This window comes from Gracilinanus agilis, chromosome 1 (assembly GCF_016433145.1).
Source record: "Gracilinanus agilis isolate LMUSP501 chromosome 1, AgileGrace, whole genome shotgun sequence".
Classification (NCBI taxonomy): Eukaryota; Metazoa; Chordata; class Mammalia; order Didelphimorphia; family Didelphidae; genus Gracilinanus; species Gracilinanus agilis.
In genome coordinates, this window is record NC_058130.1 from 277,461,876 (window position 1) to 277,479,264 (window position 17,389).

The 17,389-nt window shown below is 34.7% G+C and overlaps 1 protein-coding gene across 1 annotated transcript in view; it reads left to right on the forward strand.

Moving 5' to 3' along the window:
• Window positions 1–17,389, forward strand: part of DMXL1 (Dmx like 1) — a 198,971-nt gene that overhangs the window by 4,995 nt on the left and 176,587 nt on the right. The window contains exon 2 of the mRNA XM_044680002.1: window positions 15,301–15,426. Coding sequence (XP_044535937.1) covers window positions 15,301–15,426 — 126 coding nt within the window. The remainder of the gene's footprint in view (window positions 1–15,300; window positions 15,427–17,389) is intronic.

The window sequence follows — 17,389 nt, forward strand, 5'->3', positions numbered from 1 at the left end:
ATGGGGCTTGTGACAGGTGGGTTGGCGGGGAGGGGGGGAGGGGGGTAGTGAGGGCGGGGCGGGAACGAGGTAGGAAGGAGAGAAGGAAATGGAAATGTTAGTCTCTTGGATTTTGGACCAAGCCTAAAAATGTGAAGCAGGAATGGTTACTGAGCCGAAAAGGGGGGTGGGAGGGATGCTCAAATGAAAATACAGAGATTTGGGAGTAAATAAAGTCTCCCCAAACTGTCAGTTTTATAAACCACAGCAATTCCTTTAGTTCTTTTGGGGGTTGTTGTTTCTACCGTAAAGTCGTATGTCTGTTTTAATTTAAAGAGTGGGTATCTCAAGAACAATAGATACTTGTTTTTCAGTTAACAAGAAATTCCAGTGTAAAATACATGGTAAAAAATAGCTCGGTGGAGAGAAAGCCCTTTAAATATTTGTCTAGATTCTTGTAAAAGTAGTGTATAATTCAGAAATAGTAGTGAAATGTAAGAAATAAAGAGAAATTTGCTTGTAGTTTCCCTCGAGTGAAACAAATGTTAAAAAGGTGTATTTTATTTACTTAAATACAATATTTGATACAATATGAATTAATATAAATTGATACAGTAAATTGAAAGGTTATGAAATTCATTTAAAGTGGCCAGCAGGACCTTATCTTAATTTTAACTAACTGATAAGGAGGTCTATAAAGCATGAATTTATTTCAGAGGATGTCATAACAGTGAAATATCTCAGTAAGATGTATCATTTTAATTTCATGAAAATGTTTTAGTAATGTGTTTTAGAGCAAAAGGTAGTGTGGCAACTGTTCTCGTAGAAGTAGGAAAATTCCATAGATGACTTTTTGACATGATTGAATTGACTAATTAAAACTATTATTTTTTTCCATAAATATATGGAACAAAGTAAAGCAGAATGTAGCATTGCTTCTGCTTCCATGTTATAATTTTAGAAGAACTGTACCTGAGTGTCTTTGACTTTTCTGTGATTATTAACCGTCCCTGCTGTACCAAATATAGAGTAATATTGGAATTGTGTGAGTTGTCCAGATACTTTGTTTCACGAAGCAGGAGTTACTTTCCCCTCTAAGAGATAAATTTGGACTTAAACAGACAAATATAGATTCTAAATGTATTCTTAGATTTTAAACCTGGCAAACTGTTGCCTTAGGTTCAGTAATTTTCAAATGTCTCCTTATAGAAAAAACAATATCTGGAGAATATTAATGTAGGGAAAGTTACTGGAAGACTGGTTTTCCAACTACCCTTTTCAAAATAGTGATGAGATTAGGTTATTTTCTCTTCTTAATTATTTTTTCAAATATTTTCTCTAAGAAGGCATTCAGAATCTCTTCAGGCTTTGGTGTCAAATTTATACTATGAAATTTTTGTGATCTATGACTAATTCTCAAAAGCTCATTGGAGGCCACATTATCATTTTGAAAACAGGTATTTTAGTATGCAAAGTAATGTCTTCACATTGCTAAATTGTAATTAATTTTCCAGATTCTTGACTCAGGCTGTGGTGATCTTTCTAGGATGCCTATTATAACCTTCTTCTTGGTCCTATTTCCTCCATTGTCTCTTTGTAATCTTGTCGCTAAATTTGGGAATAGCTCTCATCTCTCTCATTTGCTGCTCTGACCCTACCCATTACTCTTTCTTTAAACAATACCGTGGACCTCTATTGCAGGAACTACAGAATCTCATGTTTGGAAGTGATTGAAGGTCATCTAGGTCAACTCATACCTGACCTGACCAAGAATCACTTACAACATCCCCAACAATTCAGTTTTCATCCTTGAGGACTTCTAGTAGGGAAGGGGAGAAAAATCTACTATGTATTAGGATAGTTCTTTCTAATTGTTGTTTCACTCAAAGGAAGATAGAAATAAAAATGTGATTTTGATCCTATTAGAATAATGTCAGGAACCCTAAAGTTTAAGTAGCATTTTCATAGGCATGTTATAAAAAAAAAATGTCCATCTTCAGGCCACTGAGCCTTCTGCTTAGGCTTCAGAATTGTCAGCATGTTGAGAAGAATGTGATCGTAGCATTTTTCTTTTGCTATGTGTTTCCTTGAAGATAGTATGGTAGTATATTTTTCTAGACTTAGTAATACAATATCTACTGGCTTTAGTATCTCTTTTGCTCTCCAAATCTCAACAATCAGGATGATTTATGCCAGAGAAAGCATACACAGAAATAATTTTTCTGTAACATTTTCAAACATGGAAGTTCTTCCATTGCTATTTGGGTAGACTTCACCATACTAGATAAAGTGGTCTTTTTATCTTTAAGTTATTTCTTATGTCCTTTTGGTATCCCTTTGAAGATGTGCAGACCAGATCAAAAGGCCTCTAGGTAAGCTCCTGTTGGTGATAATTTGATTTATATGTACCTGGCTGAATTTTATACCTACATATAAACTTATTCATGTTCCAGCCTAATTATAATTGAAAATGCAAAAGATATTTATGGGCAGTTGACTGAGCCATCTGTAGTTTTGGAGGTGACTGTGGTGTTTCAGAACATGAAACAATTAATTTCAATTGGGCAAATTTATTAAGCATCAACCACAAGATCTCTACTCTCCCAGATTATTTGGAGTGGGAAGTTGTATATCATATACACAAATAAATACACAGAAATACAATGTAATTTCAAGAGGGAGAGAGTGTTAGCAACTTAGACCAAGGAAGACCTTATGAGGGGCAAACTAGGTAGTAGCATAGAGTAGATTGAGAACCAGGCCTGGAGTTGGGAGGACCTAGATTCAACCTCAGACATTTCCTAGCAGTGTGAACCTGGACAAGTCACTTAACCCCCGATGCTTTGGTCTTGTCTTTATTCTGTTTTAGAATTGATACTAAAATAGAAGTTAAGGGTTAAAGAAAGAAAGGAAGAAAGGACTCATGGAGTTGGAACTTGAGTTGGAAAGAGGGAGGAATAAGAGAATCAATGTAGAAAAAGGGTTGAGAAGACTTGGCAGCTGATTGGATTTGAGGAGTGATGGAGATGGAAAAGTCAAGGATGGTTTCAAAGTTGCAAACCTTAGGGACTTGAAGGATACTCTCAAAAAAAAAAAATAGGAAAGATTGCAAGAGGGATGGATTTTGGAGGAAACATGAATTTCATTTTAGACAAATTGAGTTGGAGATACAGATGGGACATCAATGTAAAAATGTACAGTTGGCAATTGGTAATGTTAAACTTGGTTCCAGGAAAGAGATTATGCCTGAAGATATATCTTATCATTATTCACAATCATCATTTTCTTCCTTTGAGAGTTATTTTCATTTAACCTTTCCAAAGCTATTTGATCACCTAGGCAGTAGAATGCCCTTCATGTCAGGTGAAAAAAAATTTGAGTCAGGTTGATACAGGGCATATTGTGGATTAAAAAGTGTTTGCATTGATATTTTTTATTTTCACATATCAGTCACTTCCTTCTTTTCCTACACTCTTGCCATTTGTGTCTCCTTGAACCTTAGGAGAAAGCACATTTCAAGATCAGAGGCTGGTCTGAGAATAGCAAGTCCCTTTTGTTAAACAATTATGTGGCAGAATATAAATGGAAAGAATTAGCAATGTACCAAAAAAAATGTTTTTAAGTGTAACAAAATTATAAATCTCAAACAGGACTTAAATGAAAAATTGAGAAGACATCACATATCCTATTCCTTCATGGAAGTTGGAGGTCCACAGGTGGTATTCATTGTAGATGTTTTCAGACTTCTTCAATGTATCAACCAGTTGTGTTGACTTTATTTCCTCTCTAAAAAAATACTCTTTGTCATGGGATGGCTCTCCCATGGAGGGGATGGGAGGGATACAGGAGATAACTCTGGTGATCATAAGAAACTGAAAATATAAATAAAAAATTTAAAAAAACAATTGTATGTATGGTCTACCTTCAGAAAGTAATATCTGGAATATATTAATTATTTTCCTACTTTTCAATAATCCTATTTTGAACTAACTTATTTATAATGTGGAATGGTATTATAGAAAGAGTTTCTTAGAAACTTTATCTATCATGGAGAAGTTTTTTTTTGTTTGTTTTTTAGGATTAAAAATTGAATTTTATTGGGATATAGCTGTTTGTTTATTTATTTATTTTAAATTTTTATTTTTAGAAAAAATTTCCCTGGTTACATAAGTCATGTTTTTACTTTACCCTTCACCCCCTTCACTCCCCCATCTCCTGACTCTCCCCCCCTCCCCAGTTGTAGCTAATTCGAATTTCCACTGGTGTGGTCAGTCAAGACTTATTTATACATTATTGATAGTTACATGGGTGTGGTCTTTTTAGGTCTACATCCTCATGGAGAAGTTTTAATTCCATAACATTAAATATGAAGTTTTCAGTGTTACTTCATGTATGGAACTGAGAATGCTCAAATAAATAAATCTGTGATCCATAGGAATTTGTAAAATAAAGTATTCACTGATGTTAGTTGACTTTTTTGTTTTTTTGCAGAAGAGTGATAGGGGATAAGCAATATGGGTTAAAGTGACTTGCCCAGGGTCACAGAGTTAGGAAATATCTGAGGTCACATTTGAACTCAGAATTTCCTTTCTTTTGGACCTGGCTCTCAATCTACTGAGCCATCTTATTACTGCCCCACTTAACTTTCTTTAAATTGGCTTTATCTTCATTGCTTTATAAGATGATACTGGCCATCATCCTATGTGAGATTTTCCAAATGAGTTTATAGTCTAAACCATTATTTTTCATGGCAGCCATTTTTCTGTTTAGCAAGTAAGTCAGTTGTTTTGATTAAAGTTTTTGGGAGGCATTGGTTGCCCTTGTTGTCTTTATTATGGAGACTTAACATTGTCAGAGTAAATGTAATTTTTGTTGTCCATTTCCCACTTTTTATTGTCAACTACTTGTTTAATTCAGTGTTGTTTTAGTTATATATGATTTTTTCCCTACTCATCAATAACAAATATTTTCCTGACCATAAAATAAAAACTATAGTTCTTTGTGTTGTTATTTGACATTTTCCATGTTCAATTCAATTCAATTTCAATTTGATAAACATTATAAGTGTATAATTAAACATTGAAATAAGCACCAAGGATACAAATAAGAAAAACATAGCCCTGTTGGGGCTCATAATCTTTTTTCTTTTTTAATTTATTATTTATTTCCTTTTAATAGTCTTTTAAAATCTAATTACAAATTTCCTTCCTCCCTCTTCTTCACTCACTGAGAAGGCAAGCAACATGATTATAATTATGTAAAAATAATGCAAAAATATTTCCATATTACAAAAAATATCCAGAAAATTATACTTCCATCTTGCATTCAGAGTTCATCAGTTCTCTCTTTGGAGGTGGATAGCATTTTTTTCATCCTTTGGCATTGTCTTGGATCCTTATATTGATCAGAGTGCTCAAGTCTTTCATAGCCAGTCATCATTACAATGTTGTTACTTTGCATCATGATCTCTTGGTTCTTCTCATTTCACTTTTCATCAGTTCATAAAGGTCGTGACTTTTTTTTTTTTAAATCTTCCTCCCCTTCCCTCCCCCCCCCCCCCAGCTTTTTGGAACTTACAGTTTAATGGGGGGAAACAAGATACAAAAGGAAGTAGAAAAATCTGAGTAGGTGTGTGAGGGAACCAAGGGAATCTTGTTCCATGGAGATGAAGCCAGGCAGAGTAGCAGATGCAGAATGAATTGTGCTTTGTATTAGCAGAATGATGATCATCACCTACCAGTTTTTTTTTTACTTGATATAATTATTCATGATATAAAGGCATGAAGATCTTTGGTCTGTTATTCCTTCTTCATAAACCATGATTCCCTTTATATTTCTCCAATCTTGTTTTTTTCCACCTTTAAGTCACCAGGTATCAGAGTTTATGTTGATTTAATTTGAAGGATCTTATCAAGTTCTTTGTAGAATTTCGCTATCATTTTATCCTCAGTACCCATTGTTGTTACATGAGCTCTAATTATTTTCTCCGTAGTTTTTCTTGTTGACTTGGGCAAATGATAAAACCTACTCAATTAAGTCACTTTTCTCCCCTTTTTCGGGGGAGGGGGGTGAAGGGGAAGGGGACTCTTTAAGAGTACCTGTTCCATTCCTTCTATTCAGCTGAGACATCCTTTTCCTGTTTCCTTTTTTTTTAAGCAAGAATATAAAAATTGATATGATTCAGCTTCAACAATATGTCCACTTGTATATTGGATGAGAATTTTACATTTAGAATACCAGTAACCAAATTAAAGTTTATAAACAATATGATTTTTAACACTCCCCAGCCCCTTTTTCGCTAATTAGCTAACATTAATGCAGCAGTAGAAGGGGTTATAAGGGATCAGGGGCACTACATATCAACAGCTAGCCTATTGTTAATGTCACTATCTACTTAACTAGATTGTTTTTTCATAAAACAGATTGTTTTTCATAAAACAGCCTTGATAAGTCTCTAGGACCACACGTTTCAGCATGGTAGAATGTGCCAGAGTTTACACTTTGGGAACTTTTTGAGAACTCAGGGGTACCTCCATACTACACTAAGACATCTAAATAGAATTTTTAGGGATTCAACTAAAAATATTTGGGTAAAAGTTTATATTAAGTAGGAGTGAGGTACCACTTAGGTGGTGCAGGTCAGGAATCAGGAAGATCTGAGTTCAAATTTACCTTAGTTACTTCTCTGCTTTGTGTCTGGACAAGTCACTTAACTGTGTTTGCCTTGGCTTACTCATCTATAAAATGAATTGGGGAAGGAAATAGCAAACCATTCCAGTATTTTTGCTAAGAAAATCCCAAATAGGGTCATTTTACAATTCCCCTAACAGTACATTAGTGTCTCATTTTTCCTGCAATGCCGCCATGTTTGGTCTTTGTAATTTCCTCTTTCTGTCATAATAACCAGTCTGAGGTATGGTACCTCAGGATTGTTTTAATTTGCATTTTTTTGTCTGATCATGAAGAGCTTTAATTACTTTATTTGAGAACTGTCTGGTCATAATGATTTGTATTCTTATATATTTGACTCATATCTCTTTGTATTCAAGAAAGGAGGCCTTTTAGAGATGTGTAAAAAAATTTGCACCATTTTGATTATTATATGTATTATTTTCCATTCTATTTCCCCTATTTAGTTTCTGACCATTTCCCCCAGTTTGCCCTCTTTTCCTTCTGTCCCAACCCCCATTCTCTTATCCCCTTTCCTCAGCTCCTACTATCTTGTAGGATAAGATAGATTTCTATACCCAATTGACTGTGTATATTCTTCCCTTGTTAAGTCAATTCTGGTGAGAGTAAGATTCATGTACTCCCCTTCTTATGTCCCCCATTTTCCCTCCACTATAAAGGCTCTTTCATGCTTTTTTTATGTGAGATAATTTACACCATTCTATTTTTGCCTTTCTCCTCCTGCCAATGCGTTCTTCTTTCTCATGACTTAATTTTATTTTTTTCATATCATTCCCATCATATTCAACTGACATCCTTGCCCTCTGTCTATGTCTTCATCAATTAATTAATCAACCAATTAATTAATTAAGATTATTTTCCCATGGTTACATGGTTTGTGATTTTTTTTTCCCACTCCTCTTCCCCCCCACCCCCAGCTGACAAGCAATTCCATTGGGTTATATATGTATAATTTTTCAAAACCCATTTTCATATTTGCAGTAGATTGATCTTTTAATGCCAAAACCCCAGTCATATCCTCATTGAACCATGTGATCAATCATATTTTTTTCTTCCTCCGTTTCTACTTCCACAGTTATTTCTCTGGATGTTAATGGTATTCTTTCTTATAAATTCCTCTGGATTGTCCTGGATCAATGCATTGCTACTAGTAGAAAAGTCTGTTACATTTGATTATGCCACAATGTTTCAGTTTCTGTGTACAGTGTTCTCCTGGTTCTGCTCATTTAACTCTGCATCAATTCCTGGAGGTCTTTCCAGTTCACATAGAAATCTTCCAGTTCATCATTTCTTTCAGCACAATAGTATTCCATAACCATCAGATACTACAATTTGTTCCATTCCAATTTGTATCCATTCCCTGATCGATGGATACCCCTTTATTTTCCAATTTTTTGCCACCACAAAGAGTGTGGCTATAAATATTTTTGTACAAGTATTTTTTCCTTCTTATCTTTTTGGGGTACAAATCCAGCAGTGGTATGGCTGGTGTCTGTTGTTCTTAACTGCCCTAATAATGATAAAATTCTTTGATGTTACAATAATCATTTCCCCATGTGGGGTTGTACACAGTTTGATCTTATTGAATGTCATTTTCTTTCCGGGTTTACCTTTTTGTGCTTCTCTTGAGTCTTATGTTTGAGAGTCAGATTTTCCATTCAGCTCTGGTCTTTTTATCAGTGGTGTTTGAAAGTCCTCTGTTTTGTTGAATATCCATTTATTCCTCTGAAGGATTATGCTTAGTTCTGCTGAATAAATGATTCTTGGTTGAAGTCCTAGTTCTTTTGCTCTCTGGAATATCCTATTCCAGGGCTTCTGATCCTTTAACATAGAAGCTGCTAAATCTGGTATTATCCTGACTTCATGATAGTTGAATTATATCTTTTGGACTGCTGGCAATATTTTTCCTTGACCTGAGAATTATGGAATTTGTCTATAATATTCCTGGGAGTTATCCTTTGGAGAACTTTTTCAATAGGCAATTGGTGGATTCTTTCAATTTCTATTTTAACTTATTGGTTTTCTAGAATTTCAGGGCAGTTTCCTTGATGATTTATTGAAAGATAATGTTTAAGATCTTTTTTTTTTTAAATCATGGCTTTCAGGTAATCCAGTGATTCTTAGAATATCTTCGATTTATTTTCCAAGTCAGTTATTTTTCCAATGTGATATTTCATATTTTCTTCTATTTTTTTCATTCTTTTGACTTTGATTGTTTCTTGATGTCTCATGGAGACATTAACTTTCAGTTACCTAATTCTAATTTTTAAGACATGTTTTTCTGACTTTTTCATGATTTTCCTATATCACTCATTTCTTTTCCCAGTTTTCCTTTTATTTTTCTTATTTGATTTTCAAAATATTTTTTGAGCTCCTCCATTAATTCTTTTTGAGCTTGAGAGCAATTAATATTTTTCTTGGAGGCTTTGGATACAGCATTATTGACTTTGTTGTCTTCTGAGTTTGTGTTTTGGTTTTCCCTGCCCCCAAAATAATTTTCTATGTTGAATGTATTTTTCTGTTGTTTGCTCATTTTCCAATTTTTTTCTTTTCTTTTAGTTTTAAAAACTGTTAGAGTTGGGCTCTGTAACTGAGGTGAAGAGAGCTTTAGGTTCTTTGTGCCTTCAGAGCTGGCTCTGGGAATGTTATCTGCTTTCACTTCTTTTAGGATGACAGAATGTAAGGAGAGTTGTGTTTAATACTCTCCAAGTCTGTGCTCTGGACTGGAAGTAACCACAATCACTCTTTTCCCACCTTGGAACTGTGACTAGTATTCCCTGTGGTCTCTAGTGCTAGTGTGTACTAGTGCTCTTCCTCCAGAATCTAATGCTTCCTTGCACCCAGAACCAGGAAAGAGATCCCTGTATCTTTCAGAGTAGTTGTCTCACCACCCTAATACCTCTGGCTGAGAGCTCCAAAAGCCTTTGCTATTGCATCAGCTGCACCCTGGGCTCTGTTAAACATTTATTAAGCATTTATTAAAACATTTGTTTATGTGCCAGGCACTGTGTTAATATATCAGATACAAAAAAGAGTCAAAGACTGTCCAAGATACAAAAAAGTGTCAAGATTAAAATCAATATCCAATACCTCCAAGTATTATATTTTATATGATTTATTAATAACTTGAAGTAGAGAAAATAGATAAAATCTGAGTAAAGAACAGTTTACCTGACCACGAAAGCAGGAGAAGAGAGCAAGGAGGGGCATGGTTACAGAAACCTTATCTCCAAAACATAAGGATGAAATGAAGGATGAAAGTGAGATTCTGGGAAATGAAGTCCTGGGGTACAAAATTCTAATTAAACAAAAGGAAGTAAAAGACAGTCTAATTCTTCTGCTATACGAATTCATCCCATTACCTTATGTGTATCTGAAACAAATCCAAGGAGTCAGAATGATTATAAACTTTTCTTTATTTAAATTTAGTGACTATTTGCCTTTTAGACCTCATTTTATTCTCCTTCATGAATGCCAAGTAAATTGGACTACTTACCTATATCCTGAATCAGATATTCCTTCCCTCACCTATTGCAGTCAACCAGTAGCTGCACAAAAGTTCCCAGGGGGTAAAACACTCAGAAAGGGGAACCAGGGACTGAGAGAAAAATGGGTCAACAGCAAGTCTAAGGGAAGGAGAACATAAGGTGGGAATAAAGACACAAAGACAAAGAAAGTTCCAACATGAAATAGTCTCTGGGATTGAGCTTCACTGGAATGAAGCTCTGATGGTGAAGAGCTTAACTCTTAGCTGACATACTGGTGTTTTTATTGGGGTTACTATGTATAGGCAGAAGGGGAAATGATAATTAGACAAGTGGTCTGATACATTAACATCTTGAGGTAATCTTGAGATACAAACTACTGGATTCTAAGACAATAGGTACAGCTAACACCCAGACCTGGAGTTCATATGACCTAAGGCATCTAAGCTTGTTTGATACATATGTTAATTGATTGTTATTGGTAAAATAAGGAGACTGAGATAACTGACCAGTTTTCAGGAGTGTAGCCTCCTGGAAGGGCTAGGAATTTGACAAGGTTAAGGTTCAATTTAATTCTAGGTTACAAAAACCAGTCATAAGAAATACAAGAGTCAGCTTTTTGAGCATCCCTAAAATAACATCAAGATTAATATATACCTGGACTCCTACACCCGTGTATCCCCACTAGTATCTGCCAACCTGGATCATACTCCTTCCTAATCTCCTTGTGTTGCCTCAAGTCATAGCACAAGTGCCACTTTCTGTCAAGTTTTTCCTAACCCTGACAGTTGTTAATGTGATTAACCTTTAGGTACTAGGCCATAGAATGATATATTCACTTTTCCCATTTTACATATGATGAAATTAAGGTTCAAAGAAGTAAAAACAACTTCATTTTTATTTGTCTTTTTATCTTCAACACATTTGCACAGTGCTCTCTGTATGTTGTAGATCAAATGAGATATGTAGAGTGTTTTGCAAATCTTCAAGCTAGTCATATAAATGCTAGCTCATAATAAATGCTTAATTGAATTAATGAATGCTTAAAGTAAACTGTCCAACTGTAGGTACATTTGAGTATTTTTATAATATGCAAGTTACTAGGGAATATTTCCTCCTAACTGAAATTTCTTTGGGACATGTGATTTTATGTTTGTAATTTTTCTGGATATAGTTCTTGAAACCTAATTTTAAAAATACCTCAAAATAATCCCGTGGAGCTTATGAAGAAGAATGTTATCTACATCTAGAGAAAGAACTATGGGAGTAGAAATGCAGAAGAGAAACATGATTTTTCACTTGGTTATAATGGGTATATGATTGAGGATTGTGGTTTTAAAAGACTATTCTATTACAAATATGAATAATGTAGAAATAGGTTTTGAGTAATAGGACATGTATAAACAAGTAGAATTGCTTGTTAACTTCTTGGAGGGGGCAGGGAAGAGAGGAGGGAGAGAATATGACTCATGTAACCATGGAAAAATATTCTAAAAAAAATTGAATAATGTGAAAATAAAAAATATACATCAGTCACTGGTCAATAAATAAAAAATTAACCTTGTAAATAATTCATGTAAACACTAGAACCCATTTTCTAGGATTTGAACTTCTTTCTAATTTTGGTGTTTTCCTGATGTTCTGAGGGCTTTTACTTTTTCCAAAGAAACTTACTTGCAGAATAGATAGTATTTGCTATTTTTAAATTTCATGTTGAGAGAGATTAAGTAATTTTCCCCTAATCACATGGATTGTTCCTCCATCCTTTTTGAAGATAACCAACAACATCATGGATCGATGTCTTGATTTTGAATTGAATTTAAAGAGAGTGGAGTTGCCTCACTCTCTCTTACAAAGTCTCTGAAGTCCAGTGGCAAGGTAAAAATCAGAACCACTAGAAATGACTTAGGATGCAGTCATTTACATTGGCTTCTTCAATGTGGCCCTGCTTCATCTTCCTTCATGGCCATTGCAACTAATTGTTTTCATCTATCCATTCTACTTGGGAAGTTAAATCTTCACATGCTTGAAGTAGATATCCCCCTAACTCATTGATAAGTTTTTAGGCCTATCAGTTACCATCAACCTGGTTTAGCCTGCCTGCTTGCCAAGATTGTTTTACTGGCGTGTGGCCACTGATACTACTGCTTCTTGGAGCCACAGGTGAGAGTTGGATGAAAGGTAGACTCCAAAGTTGGATGACCAGCCCTGCAAAGGAATCAGCAAACACTCACACCAGGGGTGCTAGTCCTCCTTGAACACTCCATACATCTCAACATATCATAGTCACATTTTTTCTGATTCCAAGTCTGTTGATCTTTCCCCTGCTAAGCATTGGTTTGTTGTCAACTATTATTCACTTTTGAGATTCTTATTCTTAATGAAAGAACATTGACAAAGTGGATCATGTTATATTTAATTGAAATGCTCTTTTCTAACATTTCTGCTCAGGATAGTCACGTAATGGATGCTAGAAAATATTTCTTAATTGATCTACAATTTTCTTGGAAGACCTAGGATTTGAAGTCAGTAGCTGTCACCTAGGACCCCCTGTCTTCATTCCTGGCCCTCTATCCAGTGAATCATCTAACTGCCTGTGTAGTAATTTTTTTTTTTTACTGTTTCTTATCTTTAGATGTAATTCATTGCTTCTCTTTTTGGGAAAAATAATGTATTATTATAGCCTGAATGCATGGAAGCTGAAGGTCACATTAAGTGACTCCTCTAATTCTTTGAAGTCTCTTTTTGTTCACAGGACACCCTGATAGTGTTTTAATTAGCTTAATTTATTTTAAAGTGGTTTTTTTATAACAAAGGTTTATTTAATAAACATACATGATTATTGCAATGAATATTTCTGATTATTCTCTTGAAGAGTAAATAGCTTCATAAATTCATATACCTTAATAGCAGCTTATCTGCTTTTCTGTCTACCTATCCACCTGTTCACTTAAGGATTTTTTTGTGTCATGAGCACTTTTGACAGTCTGATACTGATAGACCCCTTCTCAAAATGTTTTTAATGTTTATAAAATACTTAAGATTACAAAAGAATCCAATTATTTTGAAGTTATCAATAATATCAAAATATTAGAAAAAACAAGTTTTGAGGCATGGGAAGAGAAATGACTTTACTCAAGGTCATACAGGTCACAAATGTAAGGTAGACTTTGAACCCAGAGCTTCTGAACTGGCTATCTTTGTACTCTAGCACATTTCTTGACAAAATATGAACTTTTGGGGTAGTTCATGTCTACCTATAAAAGCAAGTCACTAATCTGTAAATAATGTCTTTTTTTTTTTTAACCCTTACCTTTGGTCTTGGAATCAATACTGTGTATTGGCCCCAAGGCAGAAGAGTGGTAAAAGCTAGGCAATGAGGGTCAAGTGACTTCCCCAGGGTCACACAGCTGGGAAGTGTCTGAGGCCAGATTTGAACCTAGGACCTCCCATCTCCAGGCCTGGCTCCCAATCCACTGAGCTACCCAGCTGCCCCCAATAATGCCTTTTTAACACATTAATCCACTACTTCTATTCCAAAGAAATGAAAGGGGAAGGGGGAAGAAGTCATAGATATAAAAACATTTTTAGCAGTGCATTTTGTAATAGCAAAGAATAGGAAAATTATGTCTATCACTTGGAGAATGATAACAAATTATGACATAAAGTAGTAGAATATTATTAGCAGTAGTAAATGAAAGGATGGATTTAGAGAAATATGAGAAGATTTGTATGAACTTATGCTGAGCAAAAGGTCTAGGAGAATAATTTATACAATAACATAAGGACAAATAAATTGGAGAGAGTCAATTCCTCCCTGATCAATACAGTGACCAGCCACAAATACAGAGAACTAATAATAAAATTTAATACCCATCTTCTGTGTTGTTATGAAATGCATTTTTGAACATGGTGTGTAGCTATGTTTTGTTTGTTAAGTTTATTTGTCACAAAGGTTTTTTAAAAAATGGAGAACAATGGGAAAGAGGAGTTAAGTGATGGTGATATAGAAAAAGAAGGGTCATTGAAGAATTTAAAAAACACAGGAGAAAATAAAAGAAGATTGTGCTAGAGAGATTACTAACAAGTAGGGCAGCTTTAAAACTAAAATGCTTAATTTATTATTTTTTTGAAAAAGGTAAGCTATTTGTATAGAAATTTGTGGTTTTATACTACAGTTTCTTTTCTGTTTTTTTTTTAATGTGGAAATCTTTGTGTTAATTAATATTAGCAAAGTGTACAAGGTAATTAAAAAATGTTAATGCATCAGTGCTAGAGAATATGAATATAATCTTCACATAGTAAATCCTGTATTATCTTCATTTTGGGGTTATTGGTGGCCAAAGTGATTTTCTTAAATCATAGGTCTTTAAGAAGTCACCCTCCTTCCTACTCAATAAACTCTCTGTTACCTCTAAGATTGTTGAGGTACAAGATTGTACCTCAGTTTGTTTTGCTATCATCCAGTTGTTTCTAGGTCTTTGCTGAAACCAAAAAATGCTGCTATAAATACTTAATGTCTGTGGGCCATTTTTTTTTTTTTATCATTAACTTCTTTGATATATACCTAGCAATAGGCTCTTTGGAACAAAAGGTGTGACATCTTAGTGATTTTGTTTATTGTGGGGGACTGTGGGGATCAAGGAGTTAAATCCCCCTATTTGCTTTCCCCTCTTCTCCTGACATTCCTGTAAAAGGGTCATGAGGGCACAGCTGCAAGAAAGAGTAACCTTGAGTATAATGATATGAAAGCAGAGAAAAATTTCCTCCCTGGATCTAGAGGCCAGGCTCTAGTTAAAACTATGCTTATTGACCATTTGCTTCCCTTAATGAGCTACCTTGGTAGAGAGTAGATAAATATACACATTGCTTCTGGCTGAAAGGCTGCAACAGCAGAAGCCTGAGAGAGCAAGTAGTAACCTGATGGAATAAAGACTGCAAGAAGCCTGCTGGTGCTAAGTGTCAGTCTTTTTAACTTTACTCTGCTCCCGTTCCACCGTACAGCCTCTGACCCATGAGATATCATAAGCATAAGGAGAAACTTAAACACTGTTATAATTTGCAATTCTCTTTTGTTTAGTAATTGGTAGTAATATATGACTTCTTAAGGTTCTTTTTTTTTGTAATTGTGTTTTGTTTTTTAAAGGCTTATGCTTCTGGATGTGATATTGTAATACTGGGAAGTAACTTTGAAAGGTTGCAGATAATCCCCGGAGCTAAGCATGGGAACATTCAAGTGGGATGTGTTGATTGTTCAATGGAGCAAGGGAAGGTATGTATAAAAAAGTTATTTATTGGTATGTTTTATAACTTAGTAGTTTCAGAAACGTGTATCTGATTGATTTGATAACTTACTTTACATGCAACTGTATGTAAAGTTCTACTGTATACGAACTTTTTTTTTCCTCTTTGGAATTAATTTGAATGGCTTAGAAATTCAGCTGTATTATTAGCCTGTTCATCTATCATTGCGTTATGGTTACCCTTTCTGAGTTGTATAGAGTTGTACAGTTGCATAGAGAAATAATACTTAAGTCTGGACATCCATTGAGCAAGTGTAGGATAAATTTTTTCCTTCATTTGATAAATGATAAATGTTAAAAAAAATTTGAATTGAGGGAAAAATAAGAAATCAGTTTTTATATCTTTACTAAAAGACCATGGGAGGAAACATGGTGAAGTGTATAAAGAAGCCATCATTGAAGTTAGTGTGATTTTGTTTCAAGTCCTGCCTCTGATAACTAACTGGCAGTGTGAACCTAGGGAAGTCACTTAGCTTCTAAGTTTTGTAGACAACTCTCTGAGATTATATGTTGTAACATTATGTTTTATCTGCATTAATTACTTCACCTGGGAGGCTCTCTGTACCAAAGAAATCACAAGTCACATAGCTAATCAGTGAAGTATTTGTTTTTATTGATTTTAATATTTTGTTTTATTTAAAAATTTTTAATAACAAATTTCCACATATGTTTTACAAAATTATATGATCCATATTATCTCCTTCCCTTCTTGCCTTCCCCTCACCCCCCAACCCCTTCCTGGAGCTGACAAGCAATTTAATCTGGGTTATATTTGTATTATCACACAAGACATTTCCATATTATTCATTTTTGTAAGTGAATAAATCTTATAAAACCAAAACCTCAAAACATATACCCAAATATATGTTTGTGATAAATCATATGTTTCATCTACATTCCTATTCTAACAGTTCTTTTTCTGGAGGTGGATAGCATTCTTTTTATAAATCCCTTAGAACTGTCCTGGATTATTGCACTGCTTAGTAGCTAAGTCTATCACATTTGATCATTCCACAATATTTTAGTTACTGTGTAAAATGTTCTCCTGGTTATGCTTATTTCCTTCTGCATCAGCTTTTATGTTTCATCTTAGAATCAATACTGTGTATTGGTTCCAAGGCAGAAGAATGGTAAGGGCTAGCCAGTGGGGTTTAAGTGACTTGCCCAGGGTCACATCTAGGACGTATCTGAGGCCAGATTTGAATCTAGGATCTCCTGTTTCTAGGCCTGGTTCTCAACGTGTTGAGCCACCCAGATGCCCCGCTTTGCAGCTCTTTCTGAAATCATCCTATTTATCATTCTTTATAGCACAATAGTAGTCTATCACCATCATATACCACAATTTGTTCAACCATTTCCCAATTGAGGGTCATTCCTTTATTTTATAATTATTTGCCACCACAAAAAGAGCAGTTAAAATATTTTTGTATAAACAGGTCCTTTTCCATTTTTTAAAAACTCTTTGGGATAAAGACCTAGTAGTGGTATTACTGGATCAAAAGGTATGCATTCTTTTATGGTCCTTTGGGAATAATTCCAAATTGCCCTCCGGAATGATTGGATCAGTTCAGTGAAGTATTTGTAAAACACCTATGTCAGACACAAAATTTTTAAGTATACACTAATTTGGGAAAAAAAACACTAGCAGTTTTGGGAATCAGGAAAGGCTTCATGTAAGAAATGCTTTAGCAACATCTTAAAGGAAGAGAGTGATGCTGTAAGAATGTAAAGGGTAAAATTATGAGGTTGAGCTAAATATATGAATGTGGTCACTGAAGTTAATTATTCAAGTCAGAATGACTTTTATAGTAGTTTATTTACAAAAAGAAAGTGAAAGTAAGAGAGAGAGAGAGAGAGAGAGAGAGAGAGAGAGAGAGAGAGAGCGAGAGAGAGAGAGAGAGAGCGCCAGCAATACCAGTCTGGGGTTGGCAG